Source organism: Cavia porcellus, unplaced genomic scaffold (assembly GCF_034190915.1).
Source record: "Cavia porcellus strain 051 isolate PalLab524CR breed Dunkin Hartley unplaced genomic scaffold, mCavPor4.1 scaffold_40, whole genome shotgun sequence".
In the NCBI taxonomy this organism is placed as follows: domain Eukaryota; kingdom Metazoa; phylum Chordata; class Mammalia; order Rodentia; family Caviidae; genus Cavia; species Cavia porcellus.
In genome coordinates this window covers 7,157,052-7,178,391 of record NW_026947523.1, presented here as the reverse complement: position 1 = coordinate 7,178,391, position 21,340 = coordinate 7,157,052, and the positions used below count along the sequence as shown (strand labels likewise).

The 21,340-nt window shown below is 49.0% G+C and overlaps 1 protein-coding gene across 1 annotated transcript; it reads left to right on the top strand.

Moving 5' to 3' along the window:
* The first annotated feature begins 110 nt into the window (after positions 1–110).
* Tef (TEF transcription factor, PAR bZIP family member) lies at positions 111–15,647 on the top strand. Its single transcript, XM_063243715.1, is given in 5 exon segments — positions 111–267; positions 3,782–3,880; positions 3,883–4,098; positions 10,954–11,174; positions 12,247–15,647. Coding segments are annotated over 5 exon segments (909 nt in total). The 3' UTR covers positions 12,463–15,647.
* Positions 15,648–21,340: the final 5,693 nt, after the last annotated feature.

The window sequence follows — 21,340 nt, the reverse complement described above, 5'->3', positions numbered from 1 at the left end:
TGCGCAGTAGGCTCTCGTGTCGGCAGCTGCGGCGGGTCGCGCGGCTCTGGCCCATCTCAGGGGGCGGGCGGACGGGGGAAACGAGGCGCGCGAGTAGGGCGCGGGACACGATGTCCGACGCAGGCGGCGGGAAGAAGCCGCCTGTGGAGCCGCAGGCGGGGCCGGGGCCGGGCCCGGGGCGCGCAGCTGGGGAACGGGGCCTGCCAGGCTCCTTCCCTCTGGTCCTGAAGAAGCTGATGGAGAACCCCCCGCGCGAGACGCGCATCGGTGAGGAAGCCCTCCCCGCCGCATGGGGCGGGGCTCCTGCAGAGGCGGAGCCTCTAGAGGGCGGAGCCGGGAGGTCGGAGGTCAGGGTGAAGTGGTAAGGCAGAGGGGGAGGGGGGCCCGGGATGAATAGGGGCCTGCAGGATTAGGTGTGGGTCGGGAGAAAGGGTCAGGGGGCTGGCTGGAGAGGTTAGGTCGGTGGGGTAGGGCTAGAGGAGACATTGATGTACAGATTCTTAGGAGGCTGAGAGGGTCTGAACAACCGCTTTCTGGGTACCTCCCCTGGGCCCGCCTGTACCTGTACTGGTTTTTGGAATGCTTGTCTAAAATGCCGGTTCGTGGGCTCCACCCAGGCTGCGGATACTGGGACAGGAGCAAGCATTTTGAGTAGCACCCCACTGCAACCCTCTGGTTTCAAAGTGCACCAAAGTTTGAGAAGTGCGGTTTAGGGAGCAGATTGTATATAGCCTTGGCCCCTTCTCGGGGAGGAGCAGGAGGCTTCCTGCCTGGAGATGAGTATTCTCAGCTACTGTGGCCATGCTGGAGCTGTTCTAGAAATATGTGCCTGGGCGACTGCAGCTGCTGCTAACGTATGGATGGAGGGGTGCGTGTAGGGTGAGACATGGGGTGTCTTAGAGACGGGTTGAGGGAAGCAGGAGTGAGATGAAGGTTAGAATGATACCACTGACTCCCTACAGGCTACAGTGGCAGGGATTGTGAACTTTGATCTTCTTACCCAGGCCACCAGGGTCCCCGAGGCCTGTGTGGAAAGCAAAAATTTTGGCCTCGGTTAGACCTAAAGATGAAGAAGTTCAGGCAGCAGCAGGAGGAGTGCCACTTCTTGTGGGGTTTTAGGTGCACTGAGATGCACTTGCAGTCTGAGATCTTTGAATTTCCACCAGCCATCAGTGTAATTTGGCATACCTTTTTTTGTTTGTTTGTTTTGTTTTTTGTTACCAGGGATCGAACTCACGACCTTGTGCTTGCCAGGCAGGTGGTGTTAGACCACTGAGCTAGATGCCCAGCCCCATCATTGTAATTTGGGAAGGGACAGGTCCACTGGAGTTAATTTTCCTTTTAAAAAAGTGCCATTTTCCTCCCTTTTCCTGTGTGTTCTGAGGCTCCCAGCCCTGTGGCTGTCACTGTTGGGTTATAAATAGCTACAGCACATCAGGTGAGACTAGGCTCTCTCCTGCTTCAGGACCTCATGAGCACAAAGCTTTCGGTTTAAGGCAGTGCTTTGTGCCCAGTCTCGGACTGAGACAAGCCACAGGGTAGGTGTTCACATCTGGTAGGTTCTGTAATAGTACTGGACAGCAGTCATCTGTAATGGTTCCTGTACTTTACATTTCCAGAGTGCTCATGAGGTGCTCTGACATAAGCTTATTTCATTTAGACTTGTGCAGTAGTCTTTTGGGGCCTCATCCTCCTTTCCACCCGAAAGAGGTAGGGTTGCGTCCTCAAGGTCACATGGAGAGGCTGTACAGCCTGCAGTTTGGTGTTCTTCCACACTAGCAGCCACTGGTACCAATCCCTATGACCTGAGTGATGGACACAGCCTTTATCCTTTATAATTAATTTAAAACTCCTCCATAGGGCCAGGGATATAGCTCAGTGGCACAGCACCTGCCTGGCAAGCGTAAGGTCCTGAATTCAATCCTTGGTACCACTAAATAAATAAAACTCCACCCTAGTGGGACTATAGCTCATTGGTAGAACACCCTTGCCAGCACCTCAGAAATAACCACACACAAACACACATGCACACCCAAAAAAATCCCCTGCACTTTAGAGAAACACTGATTCAGAATAGTCTAATTTCTTAGGCCAGGCAACATCAGGAACTTACTGTTGCCTGTTCCTTGGTGTGACTGCTTTTCTCTCGCCTTCCTTCTCTTTCCTCCTCAATCCAAAACTACACTACCCAGCATATCAAGTCTTTTCTGGCAGCATGTGGAGTAAGGATCTTGAGAGTAGCAGGGAGACCATCTGGCCTGCCCAGCCCAGGGGACTTGGCTTTTTTACTTCCCAGTTGGTATTAAACCAAAGCCTCATAGAGAAGGAGGCATTTGCATGAATTGACATTAGAAGTTAGGACCAAGTGCTGTTCCTCAAAACCATCTTCTTAACTCGCTGGGTGTGTCCATTTTTATTGATGGCAGACTGATTTTTGAGCAGCTGTGGTGTAGAAGTGCATGCATGACTGATTTATTTCCAACATAATCATATTTGAGTTTTCCTTTTCACTTCTAAATCTAGAGTTCAGAGTTGTCTCTTTCAGTTTTGAAAATCCATCATGAACTTGTCATGATTTTATCTCCCACTTCTCTGATTAGCCTCCTTGTCAGTTTAATTTCCTTCCAGTCTTGTCACATTTTTCACTTGTCTTTTTTTTCTTAATTGCCTTCTTGGATATCCATGTGCATAACTTTAAAAAAAAAATTTTTTTTTTTGGTCTCTTTTGTTTTTATTGGTACCAGGGATCGAACTCATGACCGCACACTTGCAAGGCAGGCGCTTATGCCGCTGAGCTAAATCCCCAGCCCCTAGAAATATTTTTTAATGTGTGTAATTTTTTGACTGAGGCAGTCAGATGGGATCTGGTCTACACTAATTGGTTAGTTTTGCTTTGAATAGGAGCAGTTTTTTCTTCAGCTCCACTCTTCTTCCTCTCTGAAAACCTGCATTCAGTCTTTTCTGCTTACTCAGGGATAAAGGCCTTGGAAAAGATTATTCTGAAAGAGGTTCTGAAAAGACAGTTATAGGTCCCCTCAATCCAGTAACCTTGAAGTAAATCTGTTTGCAAACCTAATCTTGCCCCCTCTGTACACGTTTTCCCTTAGCCCTCTGTCTGCCTTCGCCTTTGTTGGCTGCCGAGATGTAGAACCAAATCAGACACAGTCCCTGCCTTCTGTGCCTTCCTGTGCCTTCACAGGACTGGCGAATGCCTACCATGTGTGAAGTGCTCTTACAGACTTTGAGATGTTCTTTCTAGTATTCACTGAAGAGGCAGCTCTTACCGTGTTACAGGAAAAGACACTGAGGCTCAGAGAAGTAAATAACATGGCCAAGGTCACAGTCACCCAGCTCATGGGTGGCAGCCTTGGTAGCTGTAGAGAGGCCTAAAACTGAAGGAACAGACCAGGGAAACTCGAAAGCTCTTGACCTAAGGGCCTCTCTACCCTTTCAAGCGGAGTTACCAGGAAAGGTCACTTCTCTCCGGTAGATGCTAACCCCAGGTTTTGTACTGTGCTAACCGTGGGACCACATCAGATTTCAAGATGTGTGGCTGGCATTCCAGAAAGGCCAGGCACAGAAAAGGGCATGATGCCCCTCTAAAAGAAGTCAGCCAGCCTTCTTCAAGCACCAGGTTGTAACTGGAGCTCAGGGTGGCTCTGAAAATGTTGGAGACAGAACTCGGCCTCTGAGAAAGATGGGTCTGCCTGAAGGCTTCTGCCTGTCTCCTGGGATTAAGGTACCCTCTTGTTCGGTGTCTCATCACAGATTTTATTCACAGATAAGGAAAAGGGAAAGGAAAAGCTGGAGGAGGATGAGGCAGCGGCAGCCAGTACTATGGCTGTCTCGGCCTCCCTCATGCCTCCCATCTGGGACAAGACCATCCCTACGATGGTGAGTCTTTCCACCTGGAGTACATGGACCTGGACGAGTTCCTGCTGGAGAATGGCATCCCTGCCAGCCCCACTCAGCTGGCCCAGAACCTTCTGCTGCCTGTGGCTGAGCTAGAGGGGAAGGAGTCCGCCAGCTCTTCCACCGCCTCCCCGCCATCCTCCTCTGCTGCCGTCTTCCAGCCTTCTGAAACTGTATCCAGCACAGGTTGGTGACCGGCCTCTGGGCAGGGCTGCTTGCCCCTACTAAGAGCAGCTGCCACTACATACCTACTGAGCCCCTCTTCCTAAGGGGGCATCTGTTGGCTGCAGTGTGAATTAACCTTCTGCCCCCCTCCAGTTCTGTCCCAAGGTGGGAGATAAAACCATTAGGAACCTCAGCAGCACTGAGCACCTGTCGGTTGTGTGTTGTGCTGCTGGTGGGCAAAACAATGGGGCGAGCCCTTCTGCTTGGAAGCTCTGCCGGCAGAAATCCTATCCTGCATTGCCTTGATGTTACTGTTTTATCCCCATCACCTACGATTTGTCCCAGACTATGGGGAAGCTCATGCAATTATTTTTTTTTTTTTTTTTTTTGAGACAAGGTCTCACTATACAGTGCAGGCTGGACTTAACTCGCTGCGTGGCACACACTGATCTCACAGCTGTTTTCCTGCTTCAGCCTCATAAATGCCGGGCTTATAGGCATGCACTACCATACCTGGCAGCTTTAGCAGTTAACTCATAATGAAGTATTGTCGATTAAGTGCTAGATATAACATGTTTTTAATCCATAAATATTGCAGCATGAATCTAAAATGTAAGATTTTTTTAATAACGAAAGCACTATAATTTTATACATTATCTGACAGTGACAGTAATGTATCAGCATTCAGATTTCCAAAGCTGTTCTCATTCATGTCATGAGTCAGGAGCCACACAAATCCTGCATGCTATATTTGGTTGATGTATGTCTTTTTTTCTTTTCTTTTCTTTTTTTTTTTTGGTACTAGGGTACTGGGGATTGGTATGTGTCTTAAATTTCTTGTTATCTATAGGTGTGTCTCCTTTTTTTCTTTTCTTTATTATTTATTAGTGACACTAAAGTGTGTGTTCTGTAGTTTCATAGGTGCTGGGTTTTGTTGGTTCTCTTCTTGTAGCATGTTTCTGTGCCCCTCATTGGTTTTCCTTGTAAACTGGTAAGATTAAATTAGAGGCTTCAGTTTGAGCCAAGGATATACTTCAGAGGGCACAACACCTGCCAGCAAGCGCAAAGTCCTAAGTTCAGTTCCTGGTACCAAAAAAGAGAGAGGATTCAGCTGATTTAAGCAAAATTCTTATTTGAAGGCAGAAATTCTGATGCTTATTGAGTTGTCCTAGACGGCTGATTGCATGTATGGGTAGAAAGCAGACAGAAAATGACCCCATCTTTTTTTTTTTTTTTTTAATCGGTACTGAGGATCAAGCTCACGACTGCGTGTTTGCAAGGCAGGCGCTTATGCCGCTGAGCTAAATCCCCAGCCCCATGACCCCATGTTTTACTGTAAGCCAGTCGGCACTTACCTTTGATTTTTTTTTTTTTTTTTTTTGAGACAAGGTTTCACTGTGCAGTTCAAGCTGGACTTAAACTCACTTTGTAGTCCAGGCTGGCCTCAAACTCCCAGTGATCCTCCTACCACAGCCTCCTGAGTACTAGGATTATAGGTGTGTACCAGCACACCCAGCTTGATTATGTTTTTGTTAATTAATGATTGTTCAGTGCTGGGGATTAAACCCAGCACCTTTACACTGAGCTATATCCCCAGCCCTTTTTTTTCTTTCTTTCTTTTTCTTTTTTTTTTTTTTTTTGAGACAGTTTCTTGCTCAGTTACTCTGTTGCCCAAGCTGGACTGCATTTTAAACCCTCCTACATCAGCCTTCCCAGAGTGCTGGGAATTACAGGTATCTGCCATTACACCTAACTAGATTATATTTTTAAATGAAGATTTTTAATGATGTGTAGTATATACAAGTACATATTTCATAAGTGTATTACTCAATAAATCTTCATAAGGTGGACCCACTGTGTGATTGCCACCCGAATCAATCCAAAATTGTGTTACTGGTACTGAAGTGTCTTGTGGTCTTGTGTAGTCCTTACTCCCAAAAAGTGACTGTTATTCTAATTTTTATCACCAAAGAATAGGTTTTCTAAACTGAGCATGGTGGCACACACATGTAATCCCAGCGCTCGGGAGGCTAAGGCAAGATTGTTGTGAGATCGAGGCCAGCCTGGCCTACAAGTAAGCTCAAGGCCAGCCTGAACTGCATAGTGAGACCTTCTCTCAAAAAAGACAAAAGAGGGGCTGGGGATTTAGCTCAGCGGCATAAGCACCTGCCTTGTAAGCAGGCAGTCGTGAGTTCGATCCCTGGTACCAATAAAAAAGAAAAAGACCAAAAAAAAAAAAAAAGAAAAGACAAAAGAAAAAAAATTTTTTTCTCATAGTTGAAATTTCAATAAATGGAATTGTATGTATAATATCTTCTTTTTTTGTTTTTAAATATCGTAAGTTGGGCTATGAGTACAGCTAGAGGTATAGTACTTGCCTACCAGTGCAGGGTCCTGGGTTTGATCCTCAGCATCATAAATAAATAAAGTTCACTACATTTATATTGTCTTGCATTTAGGGCTTTGTATAGCTATCTGATATACATATAATGTGTACATGGGAATATGTTAACATTAATAAAATAGTTTTCCAGAATATACTTAGGGAGTGCTCCTTTTTTTTTTTTTTTTTTTTTTGTCTTTTTCCTTTTTATCGGTACCAGGGATCGAACTCACGGCTGCCTACTTGCAAAGCAGGCGCTTATGCCGCTGAGCTAAATCCACCAGGCCCAGGAAGTGCTCTCTTGACCAAAAAAAAATCATCATATAGATTTTGAGAGTTTATTTCATGAATTGTACACATGGTAGAAATAAAAGTAGGGTAGGGTGTGGTGACTCATGCCTGTAATTCCAGATATTCAGGAGGCTGAGGCCAGAGGATTGTAAACTCATAGCCAGCCTGGGCATCTTCGTGAGCTCCTATCTCAAAATAAAAATGGCTGGAGAAGTATCTCAGGAGTACCCTATATTCCATCTCCCTTTTCAGTATCTCCCTCTTCATTTTCTGGGTCGTTCTGTAGAAAAGATATGATTAGTATGTATGTTTTTGTGCCTGGCTTGGTCCCCCCCCCCTTTCCATTTTTCCGGTACCAGGGATCGAACTCACGACTGCCTGCTTGCAAGGCAGGTGCTTATGCTGCTGAGCTAAATCCCCAGCCCCCAGTGCCTGACTTGTTTTACTCAATTTTGTGAAAGTGATCCATTCTGTTGCTAGTTTGTTGGTTTTCATTGCTATATAATATTCCCTTGCATGAACATGACACAGTGTATGCATTCTATAGTTGAAAGGCATAGTTACAAATAGTGCTGCCATGTACATTTATGTGCAAGTCTTCTGGTGAATAGGTGAATCTGTTTCTCTTGGACATTTACTTTGGAGCAAGCCTGTGGGGTCATTGGACATTTATATGCAACTGTTACAGATGCAGCCAAGTAGTGTTCAGAATGGTAGCATCCACTAGCCTTTGATTCAACTTTGACATGTTTTGTTTGTTTGTTTTTGGTCTTTTTCATTTTTATCAGTACTGGGGATCGAACTCATGACCGCCTGCTTGCAAGGCAGGTGCTTATGCCGCTGAGCTAAATCCCCAGCCCCTTGTTCGGTTTTTTGGTACTAGAAATCAAACTCAGGACCTTGTGCTTGCCAGGAAGGCACTTGGGCCCTGAGCTATATTCCCAGCCCTGACATCTTTTGTAATGGTTGGGTCTTAGAGAATAATGTGGGAGCAAATTATCAGCAGACTGGCTGATAATGTCTTTTCCTCCACCAGAGTCATTTAAAGTCTAACAGTTTCTAGAGTTTGTTGACAGAGCTATCCACTGGGAACAGGGAATTGCTCAAAACCCTTGGCTCTGAGCCTCTTTGTCGAAATTGTTGCCATTTGTTTCCTGGGCTTCTCTCTTATCCTGTTCCTGAAATTTAACCACACCTGGTGTTTGGTTGCTGAAGGGTATCCAGACCATGTCACTTTGTTTTTGTCTTTTTACTTTTTATAGGTACTGGGGATGGAACTCAGGACTGCCTGCTTGCAAGGCAGGCGCTTATGCCGCTGAGCTAAATCCCCAGCCCCAACCATGTCACTTTGAATGCAGTTTTCCTGTGGTAGTTACCTGGCTCTTTATCCTGTGCCTGTGGGGTTTGGCAGACTCTTGTTTGCCTGAAGGAAACACGTGGGTCGTGGTCACTTGTTCACCACGCCTTTGACTCACACTTCTTTGTACTTAACTTCCTCTAGCAGGATTTAAGTATGTGATCCACTTAAAATCCAGGTTGGACCCTGTGACTTCACAGTGACTTCACATCTCAAGAAAAAAGTTGAAGTGGGCATAGTAGTGTACATCTTTACTCCCAGCACTCTGTGAGCTGAGACAGAATCATCAAAAGTTTAAATCCGGCCTTGGTAACTTGTAATAATTTAGTACCTTGAATCAAAATTAAAGGCTGGGGTTTAGCTCAGCAGCATAAGTGCCTGCGTGGCAAAATCAAGGTCATGAGTTTGATCCCCAGCACCCCCCCCCCCAAATAAAAAGAATAAAAGAAGCGTGGGGATGAAGCTCAGTGCAAAGGTTCTGGGTTCAGTTTCCTAATACAGTTTTATCAAAATAAAGTAAAAAAAAGTTAGAATTGGGGGATTTAGCTCAGCGGCATAAGCGCCTGCCTTGCAAGCATTCAGTCGTGAGTTCAATCCCCGGTACCGATAAAAAGGAAAAAGACCAAAAAAAAGAATCAGGCTAGAGGTTTATAAGCACAAGGTTGTAAGTTTGATTCTTCAGTACCAAAAGTTAGCAACATTCACACCAGATAATTTTTTTTTCTTTTGTCTTTTCATTGTTATCCATACCAGGGATCGAACTCACAACTGCACACTTGCAAGGAAGGTGCTTATGCCGCTGAGCTAAATCCCCAGCCCTCACAACAGATAATTTTTTGTTAGTGCTAGTGAGACTACTTTTCTTTTTTAAGGTCTTCCTTTTTTTTTTTTTTTTTTTAGTAGTACCAGGATTGAACTCAGGACCTCATGCTTGCTAGGCAGGCACTTGTGCCGCTGACTATATCATTGTCCTACTTTTAATTTTGATATTTTTTACGTTGTAGAGTAAAAACCTAATTGGCTGCTGCCTGCCATCAGCACTGCCTAAGTTTGTCTCGTAGAGCAGAATGTCTCCCCACTGAGAACACAAAGTGATTGGGATTAGAGGACCAGCATCTCCTGTTCCAGGCTGGTCTTGTTATTTTCCCTCTCACTCATTCACTCCAGTCACATTGGCTGTTGTCTGTTCTTTGAACACATCAGCCAAGATTGCTGTTCATGCTTTTGAAGTGTTCTCCCACATATCCACATAGGCTTCTAACACTATTATAGATTGAAAAGGTTATCGGGGCTGGGGGTTTAGCTCAGCGGCAAGCATGGTAGTCGTGAGTTCAATTCCTGGTACCGATAAAAACGAAAAAGACCAAAAAAAAGAAAGAAAGAAAGAAAAGGTGGTTATTTGTGTAATGTCAGCCATAGCCTCTAGAATAACATTCCACAAAAAGCAGGGATATTTTTTTTTTTTTCTGTCTGTTATACTTGTTTGTCTTTGACTGTACTAGACATATAGTTGACATTTAGCTGGCTGAATATTTTCTTCACTCCTGTTAAAAGCATTGAACAAGGGGGCTGGGGATTTAGCTCAGCAGCATAAGCGCCTGTCTTGCAAGTGTGCTGTCAGGAGTTCGATCCCGACCTGGTACCAATAAAAACGAAAAAGACAAAAAAAAGCATTGAACAAGTTAGTCAGAGGTTTAGTGAGTTTTTTTGTAAATATAACTTTTATCACTAATGATACATAACCTGTAAACTCTGGAATTGGTTTTAATCCAATGTTCACTATAAAGCTGCAACCAGATAGGGCAGAGAACAATGAGAAATTAGAATCAGCTAGAGTAAGATTCAAATTTAGGCTGGGCTGGGGATTTAGCTCAGTAGCACAAGTGCCTACCTGGCAAGCACAAGGTCACAAGTTTGATTCCCGGTACCAAATGTGGGACTGGGTGTGATGGTGCACATCTATAATCCCAGCACTCTGGGAAGCTGAGGCAGGAACATTGCAAATTCAAGCCCAGCCTGAGCAACTTAATGACTTAATGAAACCTTGTCACAAATTTAAAAAGGGCTAGAAATGTAGCTCAGTGCAAAGGTCCCGGCTTCAGTCCCCAGTGACACATGTTCAGTTACTTATGTGACCCTAGAAAAGCCATCATATTTCTCTGATCCTTAATGCCCTCATCTGTAACATGGAGTTAATACTGGTCTTTCAGAATGCAATAAGGTAAATGAGCGCAGCCCCTAACATGCCTTGGGACTCAGAAGTGGAACTTGTGTCAGTTACTCTGTCTGTTTCCCTGGTTTGTTGTAGTTCATGGAGAGATTCAGCTGTTCTCATTACTGGAGAACTTGAGACAGGAAGTTAATGGGCTTCAGTGATTTAATGTTTTGCTTAACATTCGGGGGTGAGAGAGTTGGAAAATCCTGTTTTGAGAGCCCAGTTTCGGGGACTGGGGATTTAGCTCAGCAGCATAAGTTTGATCCCTGGTACCGATAAAAATGAAAAAGTCAAAAAAAAAGCCCAGTTTCTTTTGAAGCATTCCATTCCTAAAGAGAACTCTTTGGCTGGGGGTGTAGCTCAGTGGGAAAGTGCATGCTCAGCATGACCAAGGCCCTGGGTTTTATCCCCAGGACCACCACCAAAAAAAGAAGAGTTCTTTCCATGTTTACGTTGTTGAATTGGTCCATGTGTGCCCCTGTGGCCCAAAGCTGGTACTGCTGTAGTTTTCTTCCCCCTTAGTAGCAGTGGTTATACAGCCTTGAGATTCAAACAGGTATCTTGGAGGGTAACATGGATCTTCTCTGTCCATTGAGCTGCTCTCAGACCACCTATCCCTGTGTCTTTCAGAATCCTCCCTGGAAAAGGAGAGGGAAACTCCCAGTCCCATCGACCCCAACTGTGTGGAAGTAGATGTGAACTTCAACCCGGACCCTGCCGACCTGGTCCTATCCAGTGTACCAGGCGGGGAGCTCTTCAACCCTCGGAAGCACAAGTTTGCCGAGGAGGATCTGAAGCCCCAGCCCATGATCAAAAAGGCCAAGAAGGTCTTTGTCCCTGATGAGCAGAAGGTAACCTGGTATCCTTTATCAGTAAGGTATGACAGTGGCTTAAGAGTCCAGGTACTGGGCTAGGGATGTATGTAGCTCAGTTGTGGAATTTGCCTGTCATGTGCTAGGCCTGGGTTCTATCTCCTGCACTTCGAAAGAAGTCTAGGGACTGTGCCTCCTTCCATGTCATTTATCTGGCCCACCCTTCCTCTTTGTGGACACTATTTAGAAAGACAAGTTCAGTGCACAGAGCCACACCTGCAGCAGTTTGTTAGAAATAATGTCATTTGACCCCAGGGCTCCTGTAGTTTTGTCTCCTTTCTGGACACTCTTTAACTGTGTTACTAACCCTCTTTCTCTGGCTTTAGTCCAGCCATTGGGCAAGAACTACTAGGACATGGGAACTAGGGTTGAATAAGTCCCCATTCTGAAGGACAAACGTCTTATGTTCCCATCCCCAAGGATGAGCAAGCAGCACTCCAGCTGATAGTTCTGCAGTGTGAAGAGGAGCTTTGCAGTTTTTCCATTCTCCTCTGAGAGCCCTATAGGAAGGACTTCTCATCCAAGATTTGGAGCTGAGTGCAGAACCCACTTTACCTTCTACGACCTACAATGTGCTTTACTTATGAAATGGGCATAATGTACCTATCTCTCCAGGAGATTTCTAAGCACCAATGTGGATGATGGTGATGATGCAGTAAACATTTATATAGCACTTACTGTAGGCAAGGCATGTTTAACCCCATGTTTAACAACTTAATGGCATAGTTCCTGTTATTCTCCCCAGTATAAAGCAGAGGGACCTGGGGCACTGAGAGGTTAAGAAGTTAGCAGTTCTACTGCTGACGGCCTTGCATAGCTGAGATTTGCACTCAGGGAACTAAAGCCAGGTTGCAGGCCCTTACCCACAGCCTAGGCACCCCAGTGAGGGGGGGCCATCAGTGGCACCGTATGCTGGAGCAGGTTGCTGGGAAACAGACCCTTTAGCACTGGTGACACCAGTGAATTCTGAGGAGAACCTAGGTGGCCAAAGGGGAAGCTTAGCTGTCCTCACAGAACAGCGGAGAGACCCACAGAAAACACTTTCCTACAGGATGAAAAGTACTGGACAAGACGCAAGAAGAACAACGTGGCAGCCAAGCGGTCACGGGACGCCAGGCGCCTGAAGGAGAACCAGATCACAATCCGGGCGGCCTTCCTGGAGAAGGAGAACACGGCCCTGAGGACGGAGGTGGCCGAGCTGCGCAAGGAGGTGGGCAAGTGCAAGACCATCGTGTCCAAGTATGAGACCAAGTATGGGCCCTTGTAACCCGTGCCCCCGCCCAGGCGGGGCACTCCCAGCCCCTCAGACTTCTGCCTTGGGGCTCCCAGAACCCCACACATGCGTGGAGACTTAGGACTCGTCGTGGGCGCATGGCAGTGCCCGTGCTCCAGGTGTATTCACGTCTCAGCTTCATTATTACCTGGCCAGCACACCAGACGACTTCCTGGGGGCAGCCTCCCACAATGGGGAACACGAGAGACTCTGCGCAGGGGGCACACCCCACGTTGCTGTTCCCGGATGTCCTGGCTGCATCAGAGGGGACCTCCAGAGTATGTGTCTCTCCTTCACGGGCCGCTCAGGCTTCCCCGACTCCCCTCAGTCTTCAGTCCAGGCTGCTGAGGGCCATCTCTGCAGACCGACTCATGATCATCGTCACCCTTATGTCTTCTCAGGTAGCAGGTGCATTTCCACTTGGGGCGTGTCTGCCACACACCTCACCCTCCCCAGAAAGTCTCTTGAGAGAAGTGTCCATTCCCATCTCCTTGGAGGCAGGAAGACACAGTAGCCCTGCTGTTAAGCACGTGCAGGCGGGCAGCAAGGCCTCAGCACGACCTGTGGCTGGGGACTGAGGCAACAGCAGAAACTGCCACACCGTTCTCAGCCCTGTACCTCCTCTTGTCTCGTGACTCAGGCCTGCGGTCGGAAGCCAGGATGGAGGCCTGGGGTGGGCTCCAGCTCACCTCGGTAGAGGGCCATTCCCAGGGTGCTGGTTCCTGGGCCCTGGTGGCCTGTGCAGAGGGAGGGCTTTGCATCTCCTCTCCAGGCCCGTCCTGGAGGTCACCTGAATCTCTTTTGTCCCATTATAGTGGCCTGTAGGCTGCTATTCCTTTTCCCCAGTAACCATTCTCAGATCTTGGATTAAAAGGAAAACCTTCCTCACCTAGGAAGCTTTCATTTTGTGGACTCAGTGTGCAGCTTCTGCACGGTGTTGAGAAACCTGGCCACTAGGCCCCTTTTGGTGTGGGCATGAGCCTGGGGCCTGTTTCTTGGAAAGCTCCGTTGGCTTTCTTGCTCTGCTCACCAGTGGCCCAGGCCAGAGTTCTTCCCTGTCTGAGAGCAGAAGATTCCTCCCTGTTTTTGATCAGCTTCCTCCTCTCCAATGCCCAGAGGTGTCTGCAGACGCCACTGAGGTGGTAGTGCAGCTCTCGTGGGGTAACAGGTTTTGGGACATCCTAACAGGGCTAGACTCCTCTCAGTCTTGGCCTGGAGTTGGGGTCACCCACACAAGGCTAGCCATGTATGGACCAAGGTTTGGATCCTGGACTTCTCCACCCCGTGACTGCCCCTCGAAGTGCAGCTGGGTCGTCCTATTGTCTGCCCAGACAGTGACTTGAGGAGCATCTGGCACCCTGTGCTCCTTTGTGTCATCTGGGGCACTCATGATGGCTGTGTTGTTTGCTCAGGGCAGGCAGCCTTTGTGAAGAGCAGAGGTGGTAACAGGTGCGCTTTGTTGTGCTTAACACTGGCTTTATTTAAGATGGTGGCTCAGAGTCCTGGGGCCCAAATCTAAAGACTTCTGCTACCAGCTGTTGAAATTAGAGGCAGCGTCTCTAGCCCTGGACTGCACGACCTCTGGGACCTGCACACTCACCTCTTGGGGCCCTTGACAAGGGTCCCTGAGGCTAAGGGAGGTCTCCCCCTCCCACTAGGCATCTGACTTTTACTTCATGGTTCTCTAGAAACCATGTGCACACTTTTCACTCTGTGGTGATGACACAGGGCCATTGCATCCAGCATGTCAGTGTCCTGCCCGGGCCACTCGCACGCCCGCCCGGTGTTCACCCTCTGGTCTGGCTGCTCACCCAGAGGGAGTTCTCATTCTGTTATTGGTGGACAAAGCCTCGAGCTGGAAAGCTCTTTTGTTGTTGTTTTTTGGCTAGATAATAATGTTTGTGTTTTTCCAATTTTATTTTTTTTAAGAATAGACAGCTAGTCTATGGATCGTTCCAACCCCAGTGAGCGGGATAGAGGCGTAACATCTCTCCTCATCCCACCCCTGCCTGTGCGGCTCTCCTGCTCCTCCCAGAAACACGAGGTCTGGCTCCTTCCCAAAGTGTTTGCTTGGAAAGATTACCGCTGCTGGGCACCCAGGAGAACCCTTTGAAGCAGTAGCCTGGCAGGGACAGGAAGAAACCTGACCACAGGTCAACATTCTGGGTCCTTTCCCCTGAGCTAGGCCTTTTAGAAAGACTTAGTGCCTGCTCAGCGTCTTAGAGATGGAGCTGACAGCCAAAGACAGGGGCTCCTGTGTGCAGGTCTTTGACGTTTTCTAAAGCATGCAGGTGTGAAGAAGCCGCTCACACTGGCCTTTTGGTGGGCTAGCCTGGGGCTGAGGAGAGCTGTCCACACTGCGAGTGTCTGTCTTCAGTTTTCATGGCAGCCTTGTTGCAGCTGAAAACAGACAAATCATGAATGAGCTAATACACTGCAAGAATGTACACGTGAGAAGTGTCTATCCAGGGCCAGGGATATAGTCACTGGCATAGCACCTGCCTGGCAAGTGCAAGGTCATGAGTTCAATCCCTGGTACCAGAAAAAAAGAGATGTCTGTCCAGATATAGACATGTCCTTATGTCTAGAGAGAGCCAGCAGCCTAGGGAGGACCTGGGTAATCTTGCTCTGGCCAAAGGAAGAGCTCTGCCACCTGACTCCTGAGGCCATGGCAGGGTGGCAGGCATGGGCAGGCTCCTTTGTGCCAGCTGGGCAGCTCTCCATGTGGCCCTTGACACAGAGGGCCATGGAGCTTCCCGTTTTCATGGCAAAGCTCCACCCTAGCTCCTTTAACATCTGTTCATAAGTGCAATAAATTTTTCTAGAAAATGGTGAAGATGACTCCAGGTGGAGATTGCTATCTTTTGGTGTTGGGGATGCCAGAACACCACTTGGTTTTATTTTTCTAAGTGCATGTGACAAGAGTGTGTGGGGCTCTGCGTCCTCCCCTGGGAGCTGGCACCCCAGTGGGCCCCTCTCCCCTGTACTGAGCGTGTTGGGGGAAGGAGGAAGGAAAAGACCCTTTTGTGCAGCTGGAGAGGGTACAAGCAGACTCAGCCCATTGGCCTTACCTGCGTATGTGTGTGTGTGCGAGTGTGTCCCTGCTGTTGGGCCAGAGTGATGTGGGGAGGGAAGCCGGGAATGTATCCTTTTCAAAATTAAATATTTTGAGATGAGAATTTTGCAACTGTCTTGTCATTCCCTGCTCCCTTCCTGGGATTCCTCTCTGTGTGTTTTGGCCTAGGAGCCTAAAAGTGAAGCCGAAAACTTTGGTCTCATTAGTATCACACACACACACACACACACACCCCGGGTATTTTGTCTCAGTTTCCTGACCTGGTGGAATTAATTCCTGTTCTAGACTGAAGAAAATGCTGTTCTGCTCAGCTAGTAGAAAGAGGGTCGGCTGCCTGAGAAAAGGGTTTCCCAGACGCTTGACAACTGACAGTCTCTTCCTCAGGCCATATCTTCTGTCTGCAGTTATGAGGCAGTCACAGTTCAACACAGATGGGTGCAGCCACGGTCCAGGTACTGGCACTGTCACTGCTGATTAAACAGCATGGGGTGGTGTCTCTGGGTCCCTGTCAGGCTGGCCTGAGCTCCCCAGGAGCATTCAGAGCTCCATCCATAAGGGTTCAGCTGTACCAGTCTAGGCAGTGCCTCCTTCAAATCCCAGTTCTCCCCGTCCTGCCCATGTCCTCAGCCTCACCAAGCCTCCCCTGACGGCTGAGACTACCGTTCCTGGCCTCTCTACCCTGCACGGTGAGGCCCAGGCTCCCTGTGTGGAGGGACCAGGAACCATTTCTAAGGTTGTTAGTAAAGGGAAAGAGCATTTGAAGTGTGGAAACAACGGGGTAGAAGCGCAAGTGTTTTTGTTGTATTCACTTACTGCCATACTGAGGGTTGAACCGGGGTGCACTACCCACTGAGCTGCGTCCTCTGCACCCCTGCTATTTTGTACTGGGGCTCAAACTCAAAACCTTGCACTTGCCAGGCAGGCACTATGCCGCTGAGCTTTAGCCTCACCTGCCCCGTTTCCTTTTTATTTTTTGAGACAGGGTCTTCCTGAATTGCCCAGGCTGGCCTCAAATTTGTGAACTGCCTCAGCTTCCTGAGTAGGTGAGATTTTAGATACATGATACCATGTCCAGTATAAAGACTGAAAATAGCCTTTTTTTTTTAGGTCTTTTGAGACAAGGTCTCACTATGCAGTCCAGGCTGACCTTGAGTTCGCTTTTTAGCCCCAGGCTCATCTTGATTTGCAATGATCCTCCTACCTCAGCCTCCCTAGTGCTGGGATTACAGCTGTACACCACCACACCTGGATGAAATTTTTTAAAAAGCTGCTTTGCAGACTAAACATTGAAGCTTAGAGAGGCAAAGTGATGTGCTCTACATCACAGCAAGGGAGCTAAAATTCAAGCCCAGACTGGGCAAGGTGACCTTCCCTAAACAGTAGCTCCCCCAGGGTATTAAGGTCTTGCCACAGCCTACTAGCCAGCTGCCCACCTCCTCGGGGCCAGCGCTGTCCTGGCCTTGGTCTGGTTCCTGGCCTTGTGAGCTCTAGCTGTGCTACATCGCATCCCTCAAAGCCCTGTGGATTTGAGCAGAGGTGAGCATGCTGTCATATACACATGTGGCTTCATTGAAGGACACAGCTTGGTACTAAAGGAGTTGCCTGCTGTGCTCAAGGCCCTGGGTTCAACTCGCATTGGCACCAAAAGGACATTTTATTCAGCGGATATTTACTACATGCCTGTCTTGTGTCAGCTCTGGTTCCTACCCTTACAGTGTCTTAAGAAAAGCAAACGTTTGGTGGGCAAATGTAGAAAGTGAGGTCGGGGTGGTGGCACACACCTGTGACCCCAGCACTTAGAAGGCTGAGATGAGAAGTTCACAAGTTTGAGCTCAGTCTGTACAATTTAGTCATTTAGTGTGACCTTGTCTCAAAATAGAAAATTACAAAAGGGCTGGGAGTACAGCTTAGTGTGAAGAACCTGGGTTCAGTCCCAAGAACTAGGGAGAAAAAGGGTTGTGTTAAAGTGTGAGAAGTTGGGGGAGTTGTGTGGGCAGGACCAGGGAAGACCCCTGTGGGTTTCCCTGAAGCTGAAACCAGGAGGACAAATGTGTGGCTTGTCTCCGGGGTGCAGAGCCAGAGTCCTCCTCTGGGCAGCTTGTGCCCTGGTCCAGACGCCTCAGTGTCTATGCAGCAGGCCACAGTGGTGATGCACAAGGACAACAGTTGTGGGGGGACCCAGGCTGCTGGAGTCCAGACACCCCTAGCCTCTGGTCCCTGAGGCTGGGAATGGGACTGACTCCAAGAAGCCAGGTGAGACGAAGCAAAACCCTTGGCCCCAAAAGTTAGACCTTTGGGCAAAGGTCTTGCCCACCCCCATCCCTGGGTCCTTGGGACCCTGGCCCTGTGGATTTGAGCAGAGGTGAGCAGGCAACCCAAAGGACCAAAGAAACCCTTTCCGGAGATTTGCCAAGCTGAGGGCTGTGTCTTCCCAGCCAGCCAGGGCTTGTTTACCCTCTGTGTTTCCTACACTGTGGACAAATACTGTCACTGTCACTCCCAGCAGAGATCTGTGCTACTGCAGGAGTCACAGGGGCATGGAACAAGTCAAAGCTGTAAGGAGCTCTGGCTTCAAGTCAGAGTCTTGAGTTCAAATACCACCTCTGTCACCAAGTTGGGGAGGTCTTGAGCAAATCCCTTCCCCGCTTTGCACTTTGCTTTCTTACCTGCCAAACAGGCCACTGGCCTCCTAAGGCTGTCTCAAGAATCACCCGGCTTGGGTGGACATGAGCCCGTGGGAGCTGGTGTGGTGGCACTGGTGGAGAAGGTACCACCCTAAGCTGAAGTGTCACCCCTAGTCTAGCAGCTTTGGGAGGTGTCTCTAGGGTGGGGGCAATGCAGCGTGGGGCATATTCCTCCTCCCTGAGCTGCTTCCCTCTCCCTGCAGTGGAGATACAGATAAAAGTGTGTGTGCCTGACATGATGCAGCTCATTAACTCCTGTCCCCCGGCCACCCCAACTCCCTGGAGGACACATTTCCAAAGCTTCAAAGATGCCCTCTTCCTTGACTGCACCCCGTTTGCTGCCAGACAGGCCTTCCCACACCACCCCTCAGCTGTGCCAGGTCAAGCCAGCTGGCAGCTCCTGACGTCAGCAGCTAATCCGGGAAAGCAGCCAGCAGAGAGGGGGAGCAGGGGGAGCAGCAGAGGAGAGGAGAAGCAGGCTCAAGGTGGTAGCCCCAGCTCTCTCAGCATCTCACCTGGGCGCATCATGGCCTCCCACCGTGCAGGATTAGGTAAGTGCCAATCAGGAGGCTGCGAAGCTGCAGGCACAGCCACACAAGGAGCCACCCCAGCCGCCTCCTCCCAGCCTGGCCTGGGGTCCGGCTGCCACCAAGGGCCCCCCTGGCTGGCAAGCAGAAGAATCTTTTGGTGCCGCATCGCAGAGCACGATGTGCGGAGACCACTCCTCACATCCTTGTGTTGGCCCCGCCTCAGTTTACAAAGGAAGAAACAAGGCTCAGGGAGATTTCAGGTGACATCAACTAAATAGGAGACCAGAGATTCAAACCCAGGGCCCTGGTACTCCTGAGCTCTGGAGCTGTGACTTTGGGTTTTGTTTGTTTGCTTGTTTGGTTGGTTGCTTTAGTTCTTTATATTAAGAATTGAACCCAGTGCCTTCTGAGTTATATGCACTCCACACCCCTTAAAATAGGATCTTAGGATCACTGAATTGCCCTGGCTGGCTTCAAACTTGCCATCCTCCTGCCTCAGCCTCCCAGAGTGCTGGGATTGCAGGCGTGTACTAGCATGACCAGCTAACCCTGGCTCTCTCCACCATCTGTCTCCTGACTGACTGCTGGCACTGCCTGGGCCTCCCCATGCAGCAAGACACCCCACACACACATACCACTTTAGGCCAGTGAAAATCACTGAGCCAGCCGGTTGTGGTGGCTCATGCCTGTAATCCCAGCACTCAGGAGTCTGAGGTAGGAGAATCATAGGGAGTTGAGACCAGCCTGGGCTACAAAGTGAGCTCAAGGCCAGCCTGAACTGCATAGTGAGACACCGTCTCAAAAAAGACAAAAAAAAAAAAAAAAAAAAAAAAAAAATCACTGAGCCGAAGCAGCCAGGATAGAGGCCCAAGGTGACATCTGTCTTCCGGTGGACGGCCTGAGCCACCTGGCCAGCAGCATAGTGCTCAGGTCCAGCCATCAGCAGTGGGAAGAAAAGACTGTTTGTCCTACCTGCTGGACTAAGACCTTCATGGGGACTCCACTGAACACAGAGGGAAACTGAGGCTGAGAGAAAGCCTCCCTGAGCACATACTGGGTCTGCCCCTGAGCCTCTCCCTGGTCCCACTCACCCAGCTGGGGCCAGAGCCTCAGGCCTGCCCTCCTCCCTGCCCTCCATCCCTCATGCCATGTCCTAGCCTCTTGGATGCCAGAGTCAGAGGCCTTCAGTGACAAGGACCTTAGAAGATGTCACATCTGGGCCCTCCTGAATGGATGTGAAAGAGACACAGAGAGGGAAAAGAACTACCAGTGGGCACACAGAAATATGGGGCTCAGAGAGAGCATGCTGGTGCCTTCCTGTAATCATTGTACTTTGGGAGGCTGAGGCGGAATTCTCTCACATTCAAGTCAAGCCTGGGCAGCTTGGTGACTTGGCAAGACCATGTCCCATTATATGAAAAGGGCTGGATGTGTAGCTCAGTATGTAGGCCCTGGGTTCACAGAAAAGAAAACGGTGGTGAGGGGTAAGGGTATAAAAAGAATCAAGCTGTGTTATGTACATGTTCCACCTCCCATGTACTACAAACATGCACTGACAAAAAGAAATACAAGCAAAGGAAAAGAAAGAATCACAGATTCAGGAATCCCGAGCAGAGTAGACAGGGCCAGGCAGTGGGGCAGGCAGGCCAAAGTGCCTTGTGTCTCCCCCCCCCCCCCCCCCCGCTAAATTTGAGCAGTCCCCAGCATTGCCCATCCTGTCATTGTTACCTGTGGAAGGACACTGCCCTGTTGCCTCCAGAGTCATCAGTCCCTCTCCATCCCATGCACAGGTTGGAAAATCTCTAATCCTACCAGATCAGGTGGTGTGAACCTGTAACCCCTGTACTCTGGGAGGCTGAGGCGGGAGGATTGCAAGTATTTTACAAGTCCCACATAGGCAATTTAGTGATTTAGTGGGTCCTGCCTCAAAATTTTAAAAAAATCCAAAATGATTGAGGATGTAGCTCAGTGCAGAGCCCTCTGGATTCAAGCCCTAATACCATCCAAAAAAGAAAACTTCAATCCTGAAAAATTAAAATACCAACCACCTGGGCCCCCACTGCCCTCCAGCAAACCCCTCAGAAGTGCAGTCCACATTTTTAGCCTCTACTTGGTCTCCTCAGGGGCCCCCTGCCCCTCCAGCCAGACTTTGAGCCTCTGATGTCGCTGGGTAGAAGCCACCTTCAGAGTCTCCAGATCAGCTGGGTCATCCAGTCTCCCTCAGGAAACTCCCTTCCCCGGGCTCCAGGGCCTCCTTCCTCTGGGCTGCTCCCATTCTGCCTCCTCTTCTGCCACCTCCATCTCCCACTCCAAGCTCAGGGGTCCTGGGCTTCACCCTGGAGCATGGGCACTCTAGACTTGCTCCTGGGTGATGCACCCAGCTGTGGAGCGGGAGTCTCTGCCAACCCTGACCACCTCCAAATCTGTCTCCCCAGCCTGCACCTCTACCCCGGGCCTGGTTCCTGTGTCCACCTGCCTGCTTGGCACCTCCACCTGTATGTAGTTCAGACTGGCCTTGACCTCACTGTAACCCAGGCTGGTCTGGAACTCACAGAGATCCTCCCACCTCTGCCTTGAGTGCC